Below are 22,531 nucleotides of genomic sequence, written 5' to 3' on the forward strand. Positions count from 1 at the left end.
TGATTCTAATTAAGAATAGTAGTATCAGTTGGATTGTGGTTTCATGGGTGATTCCCATTTACTTGTTCCCATGTTGTCTATTTTTACCAAAAAAATCTTTTGAAAAGGTAAAAAAAAAGTGTTCTGTATTGCAGATCTAAGGATTTGCTTTGTTTAATCTAGCAACACTGAGTGAGAAACTATTTTAGACTTTCTAAAAACCTATGATAAAATGCATGTCAGACATTCATGCTCCAAGTGGCTCAGTGAAGAATCAAAATTTAGCCAACATTTATTTCTAATCATCTTCTTCATACTAAGTTATAATCAACATTTTGGTTGCCCCTACACAAATTGATAGCAATATACTATCTATTTTGTTATTAAATGATCGGCCCTTTACAGTGCCTAGTGTGGCTAAAAAAAAAACTAATTTAGCCTAATAAAATGACTGCCATATTACACGAATTTATTAAAGCATATGTCTTGCAGCACATTTTAGACTCCATTTTTTTTTTAAGACTGCAAAGTATGAATGATGTATTCTTGAGGACATAATGTATATGTGGTAGGTTATGTTTGATAGGTCATAGTTTGTTTTTGTTTTTTTTTCCCTCTTGTATTATGCTTGTGTTTACTTAAGCTGGCCATATAATGGTAGATTCCATTGGAAATAATTTGTTTTAGGAATGTTTGTTTATTTTTCTAATTTTAATGGGGTCAAATAGACATTCATTTTTGACCATAATAAGAATAAAATTCATAGGAGTAGAAACATTTTCTAGAACAGTGTCTAAAAGTGAATGGGGTTTTCATTCACCTAACTGCATTCATTTCAAAATTGGATGTTAAAGGTAAACTGAACTTTAAAGTACGTTTGAACGACATTTGTTAAGTCAGTGAATGTACTGAAATTTTTTGTATGAATGTTTGCACAAAAATCCACTAGTGTATGGGCAGCTTTAGGATGATTCTAGTAACCAACAGCATGTGCTTCCAAAGTTTTCCCCATCTGATGTATGTTAAATAAGTAAATTTGTGCATCTAGTCTTCAATCTACTACGTCCCCTTGCCTTATCAGCAATCTTCTTCTCCTCCTGCATGCTATCTGTGACTTACTCCTTTTGCTACTATATCTTACCTGCTCTCTACTACTTTCCATACTGATGATTTGTCTTAGTTCCTATTTTTGTGATGTTTCTTTTGCATGTTTTTTTTTTTTGTTTTTTTTTAATTCTCTGCAGTCTATGTTGATCTTGGTGTCTTAACTTTCTTGTCTGTCCTTGCCTCTTCACATTTTTATCCCTGTTTCTGGCCTCTTTGATTTTGTTTAGACCCCATTCCGTTCCCTGCTTCAGTTCTCATATCTTATGTCCTACCTTTATATAAAACACTAAATTGAAGAAGGGGCTGTGGGAGCCATACAGTAGCTTGAATTAGTGCTTGACCTTAAATATAGGTAGGTATCACCACGCATAATATAGGCTATATAAATATAGAGAGAGAAAACTGCAGGGAAGTACACCACTAAAGCTGAAATAGAAACAAATGTATATTTATTTATGCAAAATGAAGACACAGCACTTTATAAACTCCTTAGATAACTGACCCTCCAACCCCCTTAAAAGTTAGTGTTGTTTAAAGTGTATATACCCTGCCACCAGGGAGATCCCTCCAGACAGGAAATAGGAAACCTGTAAACAATGTATCAAATTATCTAAAGCAACATGTGTCAGTATTCTTGCACGTTATTCATGTAAATTGAATCCTTGGTAAGGGGATTGTTAGCTGAGAAGCAATGGGACTAAGTGAAGTCAATGCCATACAGCAAAAAAAAAAGAAAAAAAAAAGGCAACTCTAGGAGCAATGCAGGTTAGCAAACTGCAGAACTGTAATAAATTCCAATAAAAAAAACAAGGTATAGATATTAATCCTTCTCAGGTGGTAGGATGCTGAGCGAAAAGCCAATACACAAGTCTTCACTATTGGAAGAAAGATTAATAAGTTCCATGTATAGATAATTTGTTTGGCTGTCATGTAGCAGGCATCTGAAACCAATAATGTTATAGCATGCCCCTGCAGAATAAGTTGACAGACACAGCCGCCACATGCTATTCGGTAGTAGTCCAAGTAATCTGTCAGCTGGGTGCTCCATCTCATACAATGTCACATGAAAGCTATGTACTGTGCAGTGTACTAATGCAGCTGAACGAAATGTGTTGATGTCATCCCTGGCCCCACCTCTATCTAGCCGAGCGTCACAGGAGACAGGATTGACAGTTGGAGTGGCAAGTGGAGCCCTTGTTTCATTCATAGTGGCAATAGGGATGACAGCCAGACGGCTTTCCTGTTAGACTTAGAGAAATGGAACACATGAACGCATGTACTGTAAGTCCAGCCATACCAGTACACAGAACAAAGCTTTTATGTGACTTTGTATGAGATAGAGCGCCCAGCTATCTTGTACAGAACTTAATTTAAAATAGTTGAGAACTGCTTAGCAATCAGCAACTGTTAAGAAAATGGACACCATAACAGGCAGAATGTAATACACAGGGTGTATTCACACCAGCTGCTGTATCATTGTTCACTTTTTTATTTTAACAGACTTTATTGAAATGGCACACAATGACATTTCATATGGTTCTCTGAACTGGTGTGCAGTGACTGTGCCGCGCTGGAAAAGGGTGGTGCCCTGCCCGCTCACCACCGCAGCACAGTGGTGTGAACCAGCCAACCTGGAGACAAGGCAGGTGGTAGTGGTGCAGTGGGACTGTTCTGCAATAGCCACCCAGCACAGCACTAGTGTAACTGTACCCTAAAACCTGGCAGGCAGTTTGTCTTCACTTGTGTGATGGACAGCTTGGCTCGGTGGGTGGTTAAATAACTCTGTAATAAGATGTGTCATGGGCATATTGAACTGTGAGATTCCGTTAAAGCGGAAGTAAATCTATGAATTTAACGGTTTTCCAAACAATTACATTAAGGGCTTGCCATGAAATGATAATGGTCACAGTTGCTTGTGTTCTGTAAAGCCATCAAATGGCTGGTGTCATAACTGATCACATGCGCAGCACCATGGAAACAGCAAATCATACAGAGGATAGGATGACAGCTTCCTCAGCTGTGTAAAGCATAGAAGGCTTTAGTTTCATTTTAAAATATCTGAACAGTCCCCTGGGCTGTATATATTTGTCAGAGTTGCAAACTGACATATTACCTCTGTCTTTCCAGAGCTTACAGCTGATAAATTGTGCTCTGCAGGTTGCTAGTGGGGCAAAACAGAATGGCCTTACTGCATGTATACAAGTTATTAATACACAATCCATGAGATAGGAGTCTAAACGACTGTAACAGTTTAGTAGTTGAGATTCAGACAGCTAAAGTTTCTCATTGGTTGCTGGTTCTAGTAGACTGCTGGATATTTCCTAACAAGGGCTTAACAACAGCTCCAACATTAATCTAGCACCAAAAGGGTTGCACTCAGGAAGCATTAACAAGCATAACTAGTCAAATAGTAACTCCAATTTTTTCGTGAAAAAAAACAGCAGAGCAAAACCAATATCAACGTCCTACCCTTTTCTGCTCTGAAAAAACCTGTTTGTTCTTCTATGTCTTTTGGATGCTTATTCTGAATGGGAGTGATTTGATCAGCTGATGTACTTGCATTGTTCTAAATAAGAAAATGCAGGGTCTGCATTCTTTCAGAAATGATTAACCCTTTAGGAGCATCTCATCAAAAATGAAATTTTTGTAGCAGAGGATACCTAAAATCTGACATGCATCTTAGTGCAGACTTTTGAGAAAAACAGCCAATCACAAAAGCAGGAAATTACATTTCTAGAGGTATTTCAAACTGCAACTGTGTTTGCACTGACTTTTACAGAAAATGACAGTGCTGCAGATTGAAAAGGAAGGTCATTTTTATTTACATTAAATTTCAATATGGCCTTTGTCACATTCATATATGCTATATTATTTTTTTAATTTGCTATATTTTTTCCTATGAAAGTGGAGTTACCTTTTAACAACCATGGAGAATACCTTGTCCTAAAAGTGATCTAGCTTTGTCCATGCAAAGCAACAGGATCACTCTAATACCAGGCCCTACAACAGCTTATACTGCTCTTCCTTTCGCTGCCCTGCCACACACTCAAATGTCAGTGTTTGGTGATCAGACTGAGACGCCGACTCTGTTACATAGGGTGTGAAGACAGACCTCAGATTTGTGGAAGCTACTAGGATTGACTTTGCTGCTGATGGCAAACTGGTGAAAAAAAAATGTAAGCATGAGCTGCTGATTAATTCTGGCTTTAAAATGAACCTGCTGCTTAACCCTAACATAGGCACACCACAGTTTTTTTATTTTTATGTCCCATGTGTCCATCCTTGTACATGCCTTTTATTTTGAGGCATTTTCTTGCTTAGGCTAGATGCATAATGAGAATTCCTTCCCATGAGGTTCCTAAAGTGCTTGTTTGCTGTGTGATATCATACTGTGTTTGTGGTTTTCTTTTATCAAATGCTTTTGAAAATCCTACTTTGCAATGGCTTTCAGGCTTTGATTTACAAAATGCACCTCTTGGCCATTATTCCTTTTAATTTTATTATAATTCTTTTTTACAACCTCCTTTTTGTGGACTTTTTGTGACATTTCCCTTTTTTTTCTTTTCATACTATTGGGTATAATTTAGTAGACCCAAATATTTTTGCTCTTTCAAAACACGCTCTGCAAAAGGAGAGCAGCTCCATAGTGCTATTGAGAAACCAGGATTGGGTATCCAAATTTGTAGAGGTGACATTGTGAAGGGTAAGTAAACCCAAAGCTGAACTGAACTTCACCAGGTTTTTAGGGACAAAATTTCTTAATGTCTAAATCTCAGAAAAAATTTCAAATGATTCCATAGTTGCTTAGTTGTGTGTCACTACCACACTGATTTATAACCAATTGTAATTTACGATTTACAAAGTTTATTTGCCTTCCAAGCACACCTTTTTTCCTCAACATCATTTTTTTGCTTTTCTGCACAATACAGAACAACTTTTACTTAGCACTTTGACTGTAGCCTAATATGTTAGTCCTCGCATTTTATATATTTTGTTTTTGTGCAGCAGGCCAGTACAGTACTACTTAACACTCTTGGCCTAACTCTGCAGAAGGAATAATACTTTTCTCATTGATATAGCATAGCCACATGCCTGCTTCCAGTGTAACCGCATCTAAATTTTAGAATATGAGTTTCTTTGCTGAAAGCATATTGTCAGCAAAAACTTCATTGGTACTTTGTCTTAGACCCTGTTGCATTTAAAATTCCTAAATTTTACCCCAGAGAGATACAGTGAAGTAGTGAGAGAGAATGGAGCTTTGAAGGCTGTCCTTCAGTTCTATTTAAAAAATAAATACAACGCTAATCCACAAATACTGTGAAAATGGTTATTTCATTTATAATCACAGCAGCCTTTTTAATTCCTTGTCCTGGTGTAGGGCAGTGAATGCTTCTACCTTTTCTTATGCAAAAGATGTTTGTGCAAATTCCTGTTCATCCAAACCTGGTTTATTTAGCCGGAGCTGTTTCTCCACTAATAATTTCTACGTTGAGCGTGTCTTTTTCTACAACAGACGTCCTTTCTTTCTTTTTAGTCTTCTTTTCTGTCTCCTGTCTTCCTTCCTAGGCCATGTTTGCCAGCTACGTCCCTGAAATCATAGAGTTAATAGGAAACCGAAAGAAATATGGTGGTTCTTATAGTGCAGTTAGTGGACGGAAGTAAGTATTGACCGAGGCGTGGTGTCACTGCTGCAGGGCGAGTTTCTCTGCATGCTATTTGTCCTTTGTTTTTTTTCCTATTTCTCGTTCCACGCACTCAGGCAATGTTTGCCCGATACGTCCCCGAAATTGCTGCTCTCATCCTTAACCGGAAGAAATATGGCGGGACGTTTAACTCGACCAGAGGGAGAAAGTAAGTTTTTTTGTTTGTTTTTTTCCCATTTGGGGAGGCAGCTTGTGGAGATTTTAAAGGTATTCCAATGACCTCCATCTTTCTAGAAAACTAGTCAAGCCAGGCATTATGAGTTTTAAAGTATACAATTATAGACATAAAAAAGAACGTAATTTTATATTCCTTGTTTCCTCATGCTATATTTGTATTAATTTTAATTAACTAAGGAGTCAATTGATCAAACATTTTTGATATGTTTCACTTATGTGTAAACATAAGTGAATCTCCCTCAGTTTCATTTATCTAAGGCTCTTTTTAGTAGATAAAAAAATGTTATATGTTTTTACATGTTAATTATAAAGGCATCAGGATGCAAGCAAAGAAAACAAACATTTTATGTGAAACCCGAGAATCATTTGAAGGAATTCATACAGCTTCATCAGCCTACTCTGATATAAGATATAAGCAATAAGTCCTGCAAAAACAAATTAACTTTTGGGTGGAGTATTACAAGTTAAAAACCATTGAATTATTCCTTACACAACATAGCCACTTTTAAAGATGCTGAGGTCATACTGCAATCTTATTGTAAGCCTTTCCATAAATGTAGGTACTGATTGCAGGTAAAATATGCCTATCCTCTTAGATGTGTTACAGTTTATTGGCCAAAGTGGATTACATGTACATTAGACCTACTATTCGACATACTATATATCTAAGAAAATGTTTTTAAAATTCACTCCATAGGTAGGACTTTAATTTGTCAATATATAGCTTAAACAAAAATTGTAAAAGTGGAAGTTTGTGAAGGCTTTCTAGAAATCACTGGTTTTATGGCTGCGGGAGCTTGTAGCATCTAGTAGATGATCCCTGGTGATCAAATGACCACCTGATCATTGGGTAAAAATGGAGTCTGGGATGATCATGCGAATGTGAGTTTTTAGAAATACTCCTGGAAATGGGTATCCCATGTTACAGCTTTAAATCAGTGCTCAAGAACAAACAGCTAAGGATGTACATGCATGTCTTCTATGGTTGAATGTTAACCATGCAACCATTAAAATGTTTAATTTTTCAACTTTTAAAAAAACTGCACATTAGTGACAATACATAACTGCTCTGTAAGCACACATACATATACACTATAGAATATAGTTTGACTGGAACCCAGGATGTGAATTGAGGCAATTAGGAATCTAACTACTTTTACTCCACCCAAACACAGTATAGTGTATATTGAAAACAGGTTTAATTTAGCTCTAGCTACTTTTCATGTGTTTAAAACAACACATTTCTGTTTTCTACATAAAAATGTTCTTTGGTCTTAGGGTTGGTTACAAAACAAAGACATAATAATATAATGCCAGCTTTATTAATTGATCAAGGTCAATTAACAGTAGCTAGTAACCAGTGACATTTGCAAGAATAAGTCATGAGAAATAATGTGTTGATCAAGCGCTGGCTAGGCTTTGGTCCTTTTTAGTAACCATAAATGTTCAGTGTAGTCACCATTTTTACTGACCACGGTAATACAATTATATGCAGCACTACAGAAATATTTTATTGATAATTTACTGTTGAACCAAAGATTTTTCAATTATACAGACCAAGTATACAAAAATTCCTTCTTAAGTATCTCTGATTGTGAACCTCTTGTGGAGTTTAAATACAATCCAGACTGGAATACCTTTAAAATTTCATATTAAGACTAACCTAGAGTATCATAATTCCAAACTTGTTTCAATGTTCCTGGAGTCCAAAAATAGTGCTGGAAGAAAACATTGATTTGTATTTGTGAGCATTTAGAGGTGCAGTCCCGTGTAGCCACAAGCTGAAGTCTATACCTGTGTCTGATCAGATAGTCATAAATAATCTTCTCTGAAAGTAAGTCTCTGAAAGTAAATTCTTCTTTAAAGTGTAGTCAAGTCACAATTCTCTCCTGTTTGCCTTTAGCCATGTGAACTCTCAATAAAGTTATCTAAATGTTTTACTGGAAAACAAAAAACATTCTTAGGAAAAATAGGAACATTTGTCTTTGTAGAATCAGGATGAGTTTAGATAACGGAATACAAACCTGTACTAGTATTCCTTGGTTTGTGCACCCACTATGTTGAAAACTATTTTAAACAAATGGGTCACATGAGCTTATTCCTTTTGATCAAAAAGTCACAGCAAACTTTCATTAAACACCTCTAATTGGATGCTAGTTTTAGCAGTGCTACTGTGCTCTTCATAGCAATAACTAAAATTGATATTACATATAATGCACAATATTTGTATATCTAAACCTTTTCAGTTAAATATACACTGATAAGCAATAACATTATGAGCACCCACCTAATATTAACTAGGTCCCCCTTTTGCCCTTAAAACAGCCCTGACATGTTAAGGCACAGACTCCACTAGACTCTGAAAGTATGCTGTGGTATCTGGCACTAAGCTGTCAGTAGCAGATCTTTTAAGTCCTTTATGTTGCAGGTGGAGCCTGCATGGATCAGATTTGTTTTTCTAGCACATCCCACAAATGCTCCAACACCTCAAGCTTGTTGTGTTCCTCAAACCATTCTTAAACCATTTTGCAGTGTGTCAAGGTGCATTATCCTGCTGAAAGAGGCCACTGCAATTTAGGAAATAATGTTTCCATGACGAGGTGTACTTGGTCAGCAACAATGTTTAGGTAGGTGATACCTGTCACACAGTACACAGTAATAACAGCAGTAGTACATTAAATAATATTGTTTTATTTTACACTTATTTCTGATCTGTTTTTTGGTGTTATTGCAGCTTACATTGTTTTAAATCCCACTCAGGTTTCCTTAGTTTTTGTTTTTGCATTTTTTGGATTGTTTTAACAATCCAGCACAGCACCCTTAATACCTGTAAAAGAATACAGCATCCCTTACCTCCACTACAATGGAAAGGTAACAATTATATTACATGCATGGTGACACAGTTGTCATACAACTATATACAGTGCATTCATAAAGTATCCAGACCCCCTTCATTTTTTTAAATTTTGTTAATCTGCACTCAATACTACATAATGACAAAGTGAAAACAGATTTTTAGAAATGTCAGTGAATTTATTTAAAAGAAAAAAAACTGAAATATCACATGCACTTAAAGCGGAGTTCCACCCAAAAGGGGAAGTTCTTCTTTAAAGACTGGTCCCCCCCTCACCATTAAGGATTGGCACCTTTGGGGAGCGGGGGGGGGGGGGGGTACCCGCTCCCACGTTCGCTGTGATCAGTAGCGGAAGTTGTCCTCCTACCCTCCCTCCCAGTAGTCTTCTGGGACACGTGACAGGTCCCAGAAGACTATGGGACCATTCTGGAAGCACAGCGCTACTCACGCATGCACAGTGAGCACCTTGCTGTGAAGCCACAAGCTGTCACAGCCGGGTGCCCACACTGAAGATGCCAGTGCCTGGAACACAGGGAGGCTGGTGAAATGGGCTGCGGAGAGGACACCGCGGGATCGTGGGACAGGTAAGTGTCTGTTTTTTAAAAGTTAGCAGCTACAGTTTTTGTAGGTGCTGACTTTTATTTTTTTTTTACAGTGTGGGTGGAACTCTGCTTTAAGTATTCAGACCCTTTATCCAGTACTTTGTTAAAGTACCTTTGGCAGTAATTACAACCTTTGAGTCTTTTTTGGCATGACGCAACAAGCTTTCCACACCCAGATTGGGGGATTTTCTGCCATTCTTCTTTGCAAATCCTTTCAAGTTCAGCCAGGTTGGATGGTGACCGGCGATGGACAGCCTTTTTCAGGTCTCTCCATAGATGTTGAATGGGGTTCAAGTCAAGGCTTTGGCTGGACCACTCTAGGACATTCAGAGTTATCCCTAAGCCACTCCTGTGTTGTTTTGGCTGTGTATTTAAGATCATTGTCATGTTGGAAGGTGAACCTTAGGCCCAGTCTGAGGTCCTGAGCACTGTGGAACAGGTTTTCATTGAGGATGTCCCTTTACTTTGCTCCATTCAGCTTTCCCTCAACCCTGACCAATCTCTCAGTTCCCGCTGCTGAAAAACACCCCCACAACATGATGCTGCACCACTGTTGGGATGGTTTTTCGGCAGGTGATGAGCCTGGTTTCCTTCAGACATAATATTTAGAATTGAGGACAAGCAGTTCAGTCTTGGTTTCATCAGACCAGAGAATCTTGTTCTTTACGGCCTGAGAGTCCTTGCTTTTTTGCAAACTTCAAGCGGTCTTTCATGTGTTTTGCACTGAGGAGAGGCTACCATTCAGCCACTCTGCCATAACTCCCATATCAGTGGAGGGCTGCAGTGATGGTGTCCCATCTCCACACAGGATCTCTGGAGCTCAATCTGATTGACCATTGGATTCTTAGTCACCTCTCTCACAGGCCCTTCTCACCTGATTGCTCAGTTTGGCCAGGCGACCAGCTCTAGGAAGAGTCCTGTTTGTACCAAACGTCTGCCATTTGAGAATTATGAAGTTCATTGTTCTCTTAGGAACCGTCAGTGCAACAGAATTTGTTTGTAGTCTTCCCAAGATATGTTCCTTGTAATAATCCTGTTTATGTATCAAATCCTGTATCAAAAGCCATGAGGTCAAAGGAACTGTCTGCAGAGGTCAAAGAAACTGTCTGCAGACAGTTCCTTTGACCTCATGGCTTTTGATACAGTATGCATTGTCAGCTGTGAGGCCTTTTCTTGAGAGGTGTGTGCCTTTCCAAATCATGTCATATCATTTACCACAGATGGATTCCAATCAAGGTGTAGAAACCTCTCCACAACGATCAAGAAAAATGAAAGGCACCTGAGCTAAATTTTAAGTGTTGTTGTAAAGGGTCTGAATACTAAGGCTGGCCATACATTATACAATTATCTGGAGATTTTTGGTTTAGATTTACCAAAAACCATATAATAGGAGGACAAACCTAAACAACACTTTCAGTTGTATCCAATTAGGCAGGCCCTTGCACTACACAGTTGAAGGTAAATCTAAAGGAAATTGGGCAGAAAATTGGAAGATAATTATATAATGTATGGCCAGCCTTATGCCATTGTGATATTTCAGTTTTTGCTTTTTCATACATTTGCAAACATTTCTAAAAATCATGTTTTCACTTTGTCATTATGGGGTACCGAGTGTAGGTTAATGAAAAAATAAAATGAATTTAAAGAACTGAAGTATCACGCTGCAACATAACAAAATTGAAAAAAGTGAAGGGGGTCTGAACATTGTATGAATACACTGTACATGGGTAGAAATATAGGTTGTTAAAGTGGTACACAGAAATGAAATCGGTATCAAACCCAAAATGAAAAATGTAATATATTGCAGCTTACCAATCATTAGATGTGGTGGCTGCATCAGTTTTCTTTTGTAGGATTTCTTCCCCCTGTTTTCACCTGATGATGTAGCCAGTAAAACCCCTCCTGCTTTAGAGTGCCCCCACTCTGAATGTAGGAGGACAGAGGGCACATTTCTACTGCAGCATTGTCAATCTGGGGGAAAAGGAGTGTTAGTTGTATTAGCAGATTTAAATACCTAACAAATTAAAGTCAAACTTTTGGGTAAAAGTTTTACATAAATAAAACTAACCATTGTTCGCACCCCTTTTTTTTTTTGAATGGTTTGTCTCATCCCTGTAATTGATACATTTGCAAGAGAGCTTGTGTGTTTGAAAAACAGACTTGCTGTCCAGATCACAAGATGAAAATAGAAGAAAGAAAGCGTAAAAAAGAAAACTAATGCAGCCATTACATCTAAGAATTGGTAAGCTGCAGTATAATAAATGTTTGCTTTTTAATACCACTTTAAACAAATCCTCCTACATAAGTTTATACCTGTTAATCTCTCCTCTACAGATTCTTAAAGCACACATTTTACACATAATTTCTTAGCTCCAAAAGGCAGCAGATTTGGATGTCAGACACTGCACAGTGTAGACCAGGGAGCTAAGTGTAATCTTGAGACCTGAGGGGTGAATAAATGGAAGCATTCCCCTCTACACAGTCTCATAGGGAAACATGCACAGCTGAGGCTTTCAGTCACTTACTATGTGCTGGAGAGAGTTCAAAAGTGACTCATGCAGAGAGGTGATAGAAATCACACTAAGTGTTGTCACTAGAGGCATATGTACACTATAGAAGTATATGCTTTATTTAGGTTTCATTTCAGGGGTGTACAACCACTTTAAGATTGTAAAGAATTACAATTGGAAAGCAAACCGTTTTGCTTTTACAATGTGATTTGCAAAATGTCATGGAATATGCTTGTTATATGTACATTGTAATGACATCAATTTATAGAATATAAATACCCAATTTAACTTGGAGTAGATACATTATTTTAATGTGTTACAAATAAAAGTAATGATTTACAATTTTAACATATTCTTCTCTTTTTAACTGGTTCCCCGCAACCCTATAGCTGAACTACTGCTAAAGGGCAGCAGGGCTGCGCAAAATCACGTGTGTGTGTGTATGTATGTATGTGTGTGTGTATATATATATATATACAGTGGGGATCGAAAGTTTGGGCACCCCACCTAAAAATTTGTATTAATGTGCATAAAGAAGCCAAGGAAAGATGGAAAAATCTCCAAAAGGCATCAAATTACAGATTAGACATTCTTATAATATGTCAACAAAAGTTAGATTTTATTTCCATCATTTACACTTTCAAAATAACAGAAAACAAAAAAATGGCATCTGCAAAAGTTTGGGCACCCTGCAGAGTTAATATCTTGTACTGCCCCCTTTGGCAAGTATCACAGCTTGTAAACGCTTTTTGTAGCCAGCCATGAGTCTTTAAATTCTTGTTTGAGGTATCTTTGCCCATTCTGCCTTACAAAAGTCTCCCAGAAATCTCATTCTGGGCTGTCTGTCACGCACTGCTCTTTTAAGGTCTATCCATAGATTTTCAATTATGTTGAGGTCAGGAGATTGTGAAGGCCATGGCAAAACCTTCAGTTTACGTCTCTTGATGTAATCCCCCATGGATTTCGAGGTGTGTTTAGGATCATTATCCATTTGTAGAAGCCATCCTCTCTTTAACTTTAGCTTTTTCACAGATGGCATCAAGTTACCATCCAAAATTTGCTGAAATTTTATTGAATCCATTTTTTCTTCTACTCGTGAGATGTTCCCTGTGCCACTGGCTGCAACACAACCCCAAAGCATGATTGATCCAACCCCATGCTTAACGGTTGGAGAGAGGTTCTTTTCATTAAATTCTGTGCCCCTTCTTCTCCAAACGTACCTTTGCTCATTCCGGCCAAAATGTTCAATTTTAACCTCATCGGTCCACAGAACTTGTTTCCAAAATGCATCAGGCTTGTCTATATGTTCATTTGCAAAGTTCAAACGATGATTTTTGTGATGAGGACGTAGAAGAGGTTTTCTTCTGATGACTCTTCCATGAAGACCATATTTGTACAAGTATCTCTTTATAGTGGAATAGTGTACCACAACTCCAGTGTCTGCCAGATCTTTCTGGAGGGATCGTGCAGTCAAACGTGGGTTTTGAATTGTTTTTCTCACAGTCCTGTGAGCTGTTCTGTCTGATATTTTTCTTGGTCTTCCAGATCTTGCTTTAACTTCCACTGTTCCTGATGACTGCCATTTCTTAATTACATTCTGAACAGAGGATATTGACATCTGAAAACGCTTTGCTATCTTCTTATAGCCTTCTCCAGCTTTGTGAGCATCAACTATTTTCAGTTTCAGTTTTCTAGACAACTGCTTAGAAGAACCCATGATGCTGATTGTTGGGGCAAGGTCAGATGAGTCTGGGCATTTAAAACCTTTGAGATTGACATCACCTGGTCTTCCCAGACGATGATTGAGAACAATCCATGACACTGGCAGGTCTCAGCTTTGCAAAGGGGGCAGTGCATGCTATAAATTCTGCAGGGTGCCCAAACTTTTGCAGACGCCATTTTTTTGTTTTCTGTTATTTTGAAAGTGTAAATGATGGAAATATAATCTAACTTTTGTTGACATATTATAAGAAAGTCTAATCTGTAATTTGATGCCTTTTGGAGATTTTTCCATCTTTCCTTGGCTTCTTTATGCACATTAATACAAATTTTTAGCTGGGGTGCCCAAACTTTCGATCCCCACTGTATGTATATATATATATATATATATGTGTGTGTGTGTGTGTGTGTATGTATGTATGCGATTTTTGCACTCTCTGGTAGGGGGAGCGGCTACAGCTGTCGATCACCGGGTCCAGGTTGGAGATTCACCGCCAGAACCTGGTGATCGCCGAGGAACAGTGACGGGAAGAGGTCTGTGTGTAGAGCATAGCAATACAAAGTAGCATGTTTACATAGTTAAACACACAGAGCACACAGTAAAACACACACAGCACACAGTTAACCCTTTGATCGCGCCAGATGTTAACCCCTTCCTGCCCAGTGTCTTTTTATTAGCACTGATCACTGTATTAGTGTCATTGGGACGTCAGTGGCAGTCAGTTCCCCCCTAGTGTTAGAATGCCCGCCGCAGTCCTGCTATAAGTTGCTAATCGCTGCCATTACTAGTATAAAAAGAAATTACAGTATATATATACCGCCATTTGTAGACGCCATAACTTTTACGTAAACCAATTTGCATATATTGGGATTTTGGCCTAAATTTGTTACAAAAGTTTAGTTTTTAAATGTTGTTACTGGATATGTTTTTATAGCAAAAAGTAAAAAATATTGGGGTTTTTTCTTTCAAATTTACGATCAAATACCACCAAAAGAAAGCTCTATTTGTGGGGAAAAAAAGGACATAAATTTCATTTGGGTGCAGCACTGCATGACCACGCAATTGTCAAAGTAACACCGCGCTGCATCGCAAAAAAATTGCCTGATCAGAAAGGGAGGGGGGAAATCCTCTGGAGGGCAAGTGGTTGAATCAGTTTGTGTTAGAATTGTTACCTTTCCAAAGCAGAGGTGGTAAAGGTGGATTAATATGAATAGATCTTAAGCCTTGGATGTGACAGCATTTCTTATAAAGCCTGCTACTGTGAGGGAGGTAATTAACTGAATGTTCCCAAACTTATTGTGTATTAGTTGAATGGTATTCTCAGTGGCATTAGAGGGGTTAAATATGAATTTATATACACTGCTCAAAAAAAATTAAAAGAACACTTATTAATCAGAGTATAGCATCAAGTGAATTAAACTCCTGGGATATTGTTCTGGTCAGTTAAGTAGCAGAGGGGGTTGTTATCAGTTTCAGCTGCTTTGGTGTTAAGGAGATTAACAACAGGTGCACTAGATGGGCAACAATGAGACGACCCCCAAAACAGTAATGGTTGCTAAGGTTAGTGACACTACTGGTAGCATGAGGCGATACCTGGACCCTACAGAAGTTGCACAGGCAGTCCAAATCCTCCAGGATGGCACATCAATACGTGCCATTGCCAGAAGGTTTGCTGTGTCTCCCAGCACAGTCTCAAGAACATGAAGGAGATTCCAGGAGACAGGCAGTTACTCTAGGAGAGCTGAACAGGGCCATAGAAGGTCCTTAATCCATCAGCAGGACCGGTATCTGCTCCTTTGTGCAATGAGGAACAGGATGAGCACTGCCAGAGCCCTACAAAATGACCTCCAGCAGGCCACTGGCGTGAATGTCTCTGACTAAAAAATCAGAAACAGACTTCGTGAGGGTGGCCTGAGGGCTCCGCCATCCTCTAGTGGGCCCTGTTCTCACTGCGCAGCACCCTGTGCTTTTCACAGATGAGAGCAGGTTCACCCTAAGCACATGTGACAGATGTGAAAGGGTCTGGAGAAGCCATGGAGAACATTATGCTGCCTGTAACATCGTTCAGCATGACCATTTTGGTGGTGGATTAGTGATGGTCTGGGGAGGCATATCCATGGAGGGATGCACAGACCTCTACAGGCTAGACAATGGCACCCTGACTGCCATTAGGTATTGGGATGAAATCCTTGGACCCATTGTCAGGCCCCTACGTTGGTGCAGTGGGTCCTGGGTTCCTCCATGTGCACTACAATGCCCGGCCTCATGTGGTGAGAGTATGCATGTAGTTCCTGGAGAATGAAGAAATTGATACCATTGAATGGCCCGTACAATAGCCTGACCTAAATCCAATAGAACACTTCTGGGATATCATGTTTCGGTCCATCCAACACCTCCAGGTTGCACCTCAGACTGCCCAGGAGCTCAGTGATACCCTGTTCCAGATCTGGGAGGAAATACCCCAGGACGCCATTCGTTGTCTCATTCGGAACATGCCCCAACGTCAGGCATGCATATAAGCATGTGGGGGCCATACAAACTACTGTGTACCATTTTGATTTGCTGCAATGACATTTCAGCAAAATGGTCTAGCTTGCTGTATAATTTTTTCACTTTGATTTTTGGGGTGCCTTTGACTTCAGTCCTCTGTAGGCTGATACTTTTCATTTCCGTCAAACAATGGGGCATCCTTACATTCCTAATACATTACCCAGTCCATATCAGTATAGATATCTAGCATGATATTTTTCCCCATTGAGATCTGATGTGTTTTCAAAGTGTTCCTTTACTTTTTTGAGCAGTGTATTTACCCTGAAATCCATCCTTAACATCTAGAAAATACTTGAATGTGTTTCACTCCCCCCCCCCCCCCCAATCTGCCAGCAGAGTGGAGATATGCATTCAGTATTTATTTTACCTGTTGTGTTTTGCTTACGTTCACTGCAAATTTTATTCAGTTATGACCGTTGTGGCCTTTTTTGCATTTGGAGTCAGATAGTTCAGTAGCATTAGGGAAATCATATGAGCCTAACCAAAATGCTAAAGTCCCCTTTGTGTTTTTACTTTTTGAACTAAAAATGTTTATTTTAGGCTTAATTGCCTAGAAGACCTAGTTCTCCAGTAGTAACTGTAACAAATGTAGCCTTCTTTAAAGTGGTAGACAAAATAAAAAATGACATGTATGATGCAGTCTGCACTAACATTAGCAAAGCAGTCTTTGTTTTTAGCTTAGTTTTTTTTTTACCTGTTGATTCTGCTGATATTTTTCAACTTCCTTAACCACTTCAAGTCCGGACACTTTTACCCCCTTCCTGTCCAGGCCAATTTTCAGCTTTCAGCACCATCACACTTTGAATGACAATTGCACGGTCATGCAACACTGTACCCAAATGAATTTTTTTGCATTTTTTTGAGACCGATAAAACTTTATTTTGGTAGTATTTATTCACCACTGAGATTTAAATTTTTTTTTCGCTATAGAAATGAAAAAGTCGAAAAATTTTGAAAAAAAGTGTTTTTTAATAAAATTTTTGCAGATTATTATTCTTATTATACGGTATTTATATAGCGCCAAAAGGTTTGCTCAGCGCTGTACATTATAGTGGGGGACAGTACATGAAACAGTACAGTAACAAAACAATACACGAGGGGTATGAGGGCCCTGCTCTTTCGAGCTTACAATCTAGGAGGGAGGGGATAGTGGCAGAGGAGGAAGTGGCTGTGGGGGATGGAGTGGTAGGAGGAGTGGAGGAGATCGGCAATTAGGTGAGGGTGGGGTAGGCTTCCCTGAAGAGATGGGTTTTCAGGGTGCGCCTAAAGGTGAGGAGGTTAGGTGACAGTCTGATGGATTGGGGTAGTAAGTTCCAGAGGATGGGGGAAGTCCTGGGGAAGTCCTGCAGTCGGGCGTGGGAGGAGGAGACCAGGGAGCTAGAAAGCAGGAGGTCTTGTGAGGAGCGAAGATTTTGGGTATCAGGTTTGTATGTCAGTGTTAGTAGTTTGAATTTGATGCATTGGGCAATCGGGAGCCAGTGGAGGGGAAGACAGAGGGGGGTGGCAGAAGAGGAGCGGTTGGTAAGGTGGATGAGTCTGGCCGCTGAGTTCAGGATTGACTGAAGCGGGGATAGTCTGTGATGGGGTAGGTCCGTGAGGAGGGAGTTGCAGTAGTTTAGGCGTGAGATAATGAGGGAGTGAAAGAGTTGTTTAGTAGTGTCTGGGGTTAGGAACGTACGTATTTTGGAGATGTTACGGAGGTGGAGCCTGCATGAGCTTGCTAGCGATTGGACATGGGGTTGGAAGGACAAGTTTGAATCTAGAGTGACACCTAGGACTTTGGTCTGCGGGGTGGGACTGATGGTGGCGTTGTTGGTCGTGATGGAGAGGGGGGGGGGGGCGGGGCGCGGGCTGGGGGGAAAATTAGGTGCTCAGTTTTTGAAAGGTTCAGTTTGAGGAAGTGGAGCTACATCCAGTCTGATATGTCGTTCAGCAGGTGGGTGATACGGGCAGAGACTGAAGGGGTGAGTTGAGGGGTGGAGAGGTAAATTTGCATGTCATCGGCGTAGAGGTGATAGTTGAAGCCATGGGAGTGTATGTTTGCCAAGGGAGGAGGTGTAGATGGAGAAGAGAAGGGGCACGAGGACAGAGCCTTGGGGGACCCCAACAGAGAGGGGGAGAGAGGGGGAGGTGGTAGCGTTATAGGTAACGCTGAAGGAGCGTTGGGATAGATAGGAGGAGAGCCAGGAGATTGCGGAGTCTCTGATGCCGAGGGAGTGTAGTTTGTTGAGGAGGGGGTGGTCAACTGTGTCGAAGGCTGCGGAGAGGTCGAGGAGTAAGAGGACTGAGTAGTGGCCATTAGCTTTGGCGGTTAGAAGGTCATTAGTGATTTTGAGTAAGGTGGTTTTGGTGGAGTGTAGGGGACGGAAGCCAGACTGTAGTGGATCGAGGAGGTTGTTGTCAGGGAGGTGGGAGCTTAGGCGATTGTAGATTAAGTGCTCAAGGAGCTTAGAAGTGAATGGCAGCAGGGAGATGGGGTCTAAGGTTGTTCAGGTCAGTGGGGTCCAAGGAGGGTTTTTTGAGTATGGGGGTGATGTGCACGGGCTTTAGAGGGGAGGGGAATGCGCCAGTAGAGAGGGAGAGATTGAAGATGTGGGTGAGGGAGCGTAGGATGGAGGGGGAGGGTGCCCGGAGGAGTTGTGTGGGGACAGGGTCAAGGGGGCAAGTGGTGAGGCGGGCTTCTGAGAAGACCTTGGTGACCTCCTCAGTGGTGGCAAGGCTGAAAGAGCGGAGTGTTGGGGGGGGGTTATGGTGTGCGGGATGTTAAGGGTGATGGGGGGCAGGGCGGTTGTGAGGTCAGAGGAGGGGAGAGTTGGAGGGGATGTAGTGGGAGGGAGGCTAGGTGGGGAGGTAGGTGGAACATTGGCAATGTTCTTATGGATTGCGTCAATCTTATTTTGGAAGTGAATGGAAATCTCGTGGGCGGTGAGTGAGGTACTGGGTGGGGGGGGAGAGAGTAGGGAGTTGAAAGTGGAGAAGAGCCGTCAAGGATTGGAGGAGAGGGTGTTGATGACGGTTACGAAGTAGGTTTGTTTGGCGGCGTGGAGGGAGGAGGTGTAGGTGAGGAAGGAGGATTTGTAGAGGGAGAATGCTTGAGGGGATTTGGTTTTGCGCCAGAATCATTCCAGCGCGCGACTGCGTCGTTTAAGATGTTTTGTGTGGTCGTTCTTCCAGGGTTGAAGCGGTCGGGGTCTAATGCTACGTGTGGTTAGGGGTGCTAAGGAGTTTAGGGCAGCTGATAGCGTGTCGTTATACGCAGCAGTGGCCAGGTCAGGGCATGACAGTGGAATGATACTGTCGTACAGACAGTCAGCTGCAGAGTGGAGAAGGGCCGGGTTTAGGTTGTGGAGATTACGGCTTGTGAAGGTTTGACGTTTGGGGGGGAGGTGTTGGAGGATGGGGAGATGGAGAAGGTAATGAGGTTGTGGTCAGAGAGAGGGAAAGGGGTGTTAGTGAGGTTGTGGGGGGTGCAGAGATGGGAGAAAACGAGGTCCAGGGTGTTCCCGTCGGTGTGAGTGGAGGACTGCGTGCACTGTGTGAGTGCAAATGAAGAGGTTAAGTGGAGGAGTTTGGATGTAGCCGAGTTGTTGACATTGAGAGGGATATTGAAGTCACCAAGGATGATGGTGGGGAGCTCAGAGGAGAGGAAGAAGGGCAGCCAGGCGGAAAAGTCATCAAAGAAGCGGGATATGGGTCCAGGGGGCTGATAGATTACTGCAATCCTCAGAGTGGTGGGGGAGAAGAGTCGGATGCAGTGGGCCTCGAAGGAGAAGGATAGAGAGGGGGGGTTTAGGAGGACCTGGAAGGTGGTCAGCGGTGACAAGAGCATGCCGACCCCACCACCTCTACGACTGCTCGGTCTGGGTGAATGGGACCAGACGAGACCTCCATAGGAGAGTGCCGCAGGGGAGGTGGAGTCAGTGGCTTGGATCCAGGTTTCTGCGACCGCTAGGAGATTGACGGAGTGGGAAATAAAGAGGTCGTGGATGGCGGTGAGCTTGTTGCACACCGATCGGGCGTTCAGAAGTGCAACCGAGAGTGGAGGGGTGGATGAGGGGAGGAGGGGGACAGGTATAAGGTTGAGGGGGTTGTGGCGGTTTGTGTGAGTAGGAGGGAGCCTAGTGGGTGAGTGAGGTGGTGAGGGGCCAGGGTTCGGGGAGATGTCCCCGGCGTTGAGGAGGAGAAGGAGAGTGAGAAAGGTGGCATGGGAGCGGGATGTGCAAGAGCGTGTGGGTCTGTTAGGGGTGGTGTGTGGGTCAGTGGGAGAGTGGAGTATCAGGAGGAGGTGGTGAGAACCGTAGTGAGGAGAGGGAAGTAGTGAAGGTCCAATGTAAATTTGTTTTGGGGGGGGTAGAGGGGTAGAGCGAGATTTTGTGAATGGAGGACAGGAGTACGAGGAGGAGGAGTACAGGTGGCATGTTAAGAGGGTGAGCGGAGTGCTGGTCAAATGAGGGAGGTGAAAAGTTTCACATCAGGGCGTATAGATGCACAGAGTCTATCGCGCAGTGGCGGAGGAGTTCAACAGTGAGAGGAGAAGGAAGGTGGTGTGCAGCTGGGCCTGCTGCTGGCTAGTCACGGCAGTCTGTGGGTGCTGTAGTGCGCGGCGTCTGGAGGTGTTGTAGGGCGCGGCGTCTGGAGGTGCTGTAGGGCGCGGCGTCTGGAGGTGCTGTGGGGCGCGGCGTCTGGAGGTGCTGTAGGGCGCGGCGTCTGGAGATGCTGTAGGGCGCGGCGTCTGGAGGTGCTGTAGGACGCGGCGTCTTGAGGTGCTGTAGGGCCCGGCGTCTGGAGGTGCTGTTGGGCAGGGGCCGAGGGACGGAGCAGCGACGTCGCGAGCCGGCAGTGGCGTCCCGATTCGGCCCGCGATTTATGGGAGGCCGCGGCTTCAGTGGCTGCAGTAGGCCGCGATTCCGGAGGGGGCCCAGATTGGTTCGTACCCCTCCCTAATATGTTCATTAGAGGCCGGAGGTGCTCCGGGGCCCCTGTAGTGTCCGCTGCCGCCCGTATGGGAACGGATTAGGCAGTGGGGCGACGGAGCTCCGGGATGGTGTGTTGCTCCGTCGCCATCTTGTATGCTTGCAGATAAATAATCTTTCTTCATAAATCTTAGCCAAAATTCAGTTATCTTTTTAGAACAAAAAAAAAAATTTAGTTTATAACCAAAAATTATAATTTTTCTAAAATTTTTTTACATTTTATTTTTTATATTATTTATGGGGTTTTTTTTGTTTTGTTTTTTCATACTGTCACCCTAGCAGTACAGTGTCACCATAGTGACACTGTACTACTTGGGGGTTATGAAGATTTTTTTTTTTTTTACACTGATTGCTTTTACACACCGATAAATGCTGTAAAAGCAATAATTTCTCCTTCTTTCTGGCTGCATTCTTGCAGCCATTGAGAAATACTGTGTGAGCTGTGATTGGTCACAGTTTGTCACATGGTACAAGGCTGTTGTGAATAGCCTTGTACCATGTGACCTCTGATCATTCACAGATTTCACAAGTAGTAAGCAATTATGTCAGAAGTGACATCTTGCTTACTACTCTGCATGTGATCACTGATTGGGCAATCAGTGATCACATGATCGGGACCTTACAAAGAGGTCGCATACAACGATCGGTATTCCACTGTGTCCGGAGGACACAGCGGGCACCAAATCGTGGTGCAGCACGCTCCCAGGGAGGCGGGTAGGCTCTTTATAAACGGCCACCTGCCCCTGTACTGCTCCCATCCGGCCCATGTATATAAACGGTGGTTAACAGACCAAGCTGTGCACAAAAGTGTAAGTTGGAGGGTTGAGATAAACCTGACAAATTAACACTGGCGGGGTCAGATTTTATTAATTTAATTAAAAGCTGTGTACCAAAAAGAGTGTTTCTCACTGTGTTAGCTAGTACCCACCCTAGGATAGGAAGTGTGTTAATAACCGGATCACCAGGTGAAAATATTGACCATGCAGTTTCCCCCGCAGTCCCTACACCCACAACTGGGTTGCGGGCTGAGATGTGTGGGGGTGCCATTCAGAATGAATGGCAACCCCGAACGTCTCATAGGAGCAGTACAATTCAGCTGCGGGTGGTTGTTGGTGCTGGAAGATATGCTATTCCTGCACCAGAACTAGCCCGCATAGTGTGAACAAGGGCTTAGGACAGAGTAGGGAATGTTTAAAACCACTGTGACATTTGTGCCTTTTGTGTAATGTTAGGAAGATTTCCCTTTACTTTTTTGTCCTGTAATCACAACAGGAAGTAAATGGAAATCCCGTTAGACTTATTTTCCAGGCCAAGTGTCCTCATTTGAAGATTTATCTCTTTTTCTGTCTGTTAAAA

The 22,531-nt window shown here is 41.9% G+C and overlaps 1 protein-coding gene across 18 annotated transcripts in view; it reads left to right on the forward strand.

Annotated features, from left to right (window-relative positions):
• KCNMA1 (potassium calcium-activated channel subfamily M alpha 1) overlaps positions 1-22,531 on the forward strand; it is a 976,002-nt gene that overhangs the window by 585,842 nt on the left and 367,629 nt on the right. For all 18 annotated transcript variants that reach the window (XM_089682563.1, XM_089682562.1, XM_089682551.1 and 15 more), the window contains exon 9: positions 5,653-5,744. In XM_089682563.1, coding sequence (XP_089538689.1) covers positions 5,653-5,744 — 92 coding nt within the window. The remainder of the gene's footprint in view (positions 1-5,652; positions 5,745-22,531) is intronic.

Source organism: Staurois parvus, unplaced genomic scaffold (genome assembly GCF_062004578.1).
Source record: "Staurois parvus isolate SC_StPar_1 unplaced genomic scaffold, SC_StPar_1.0 ptg000291l, whole genome shotgun sequence".
Lineage (NCBI taxonomy): Eukaryota > Metazoa > Chordata > Amphibia > Anura > Ranidae > Staurois > Staurois parvus.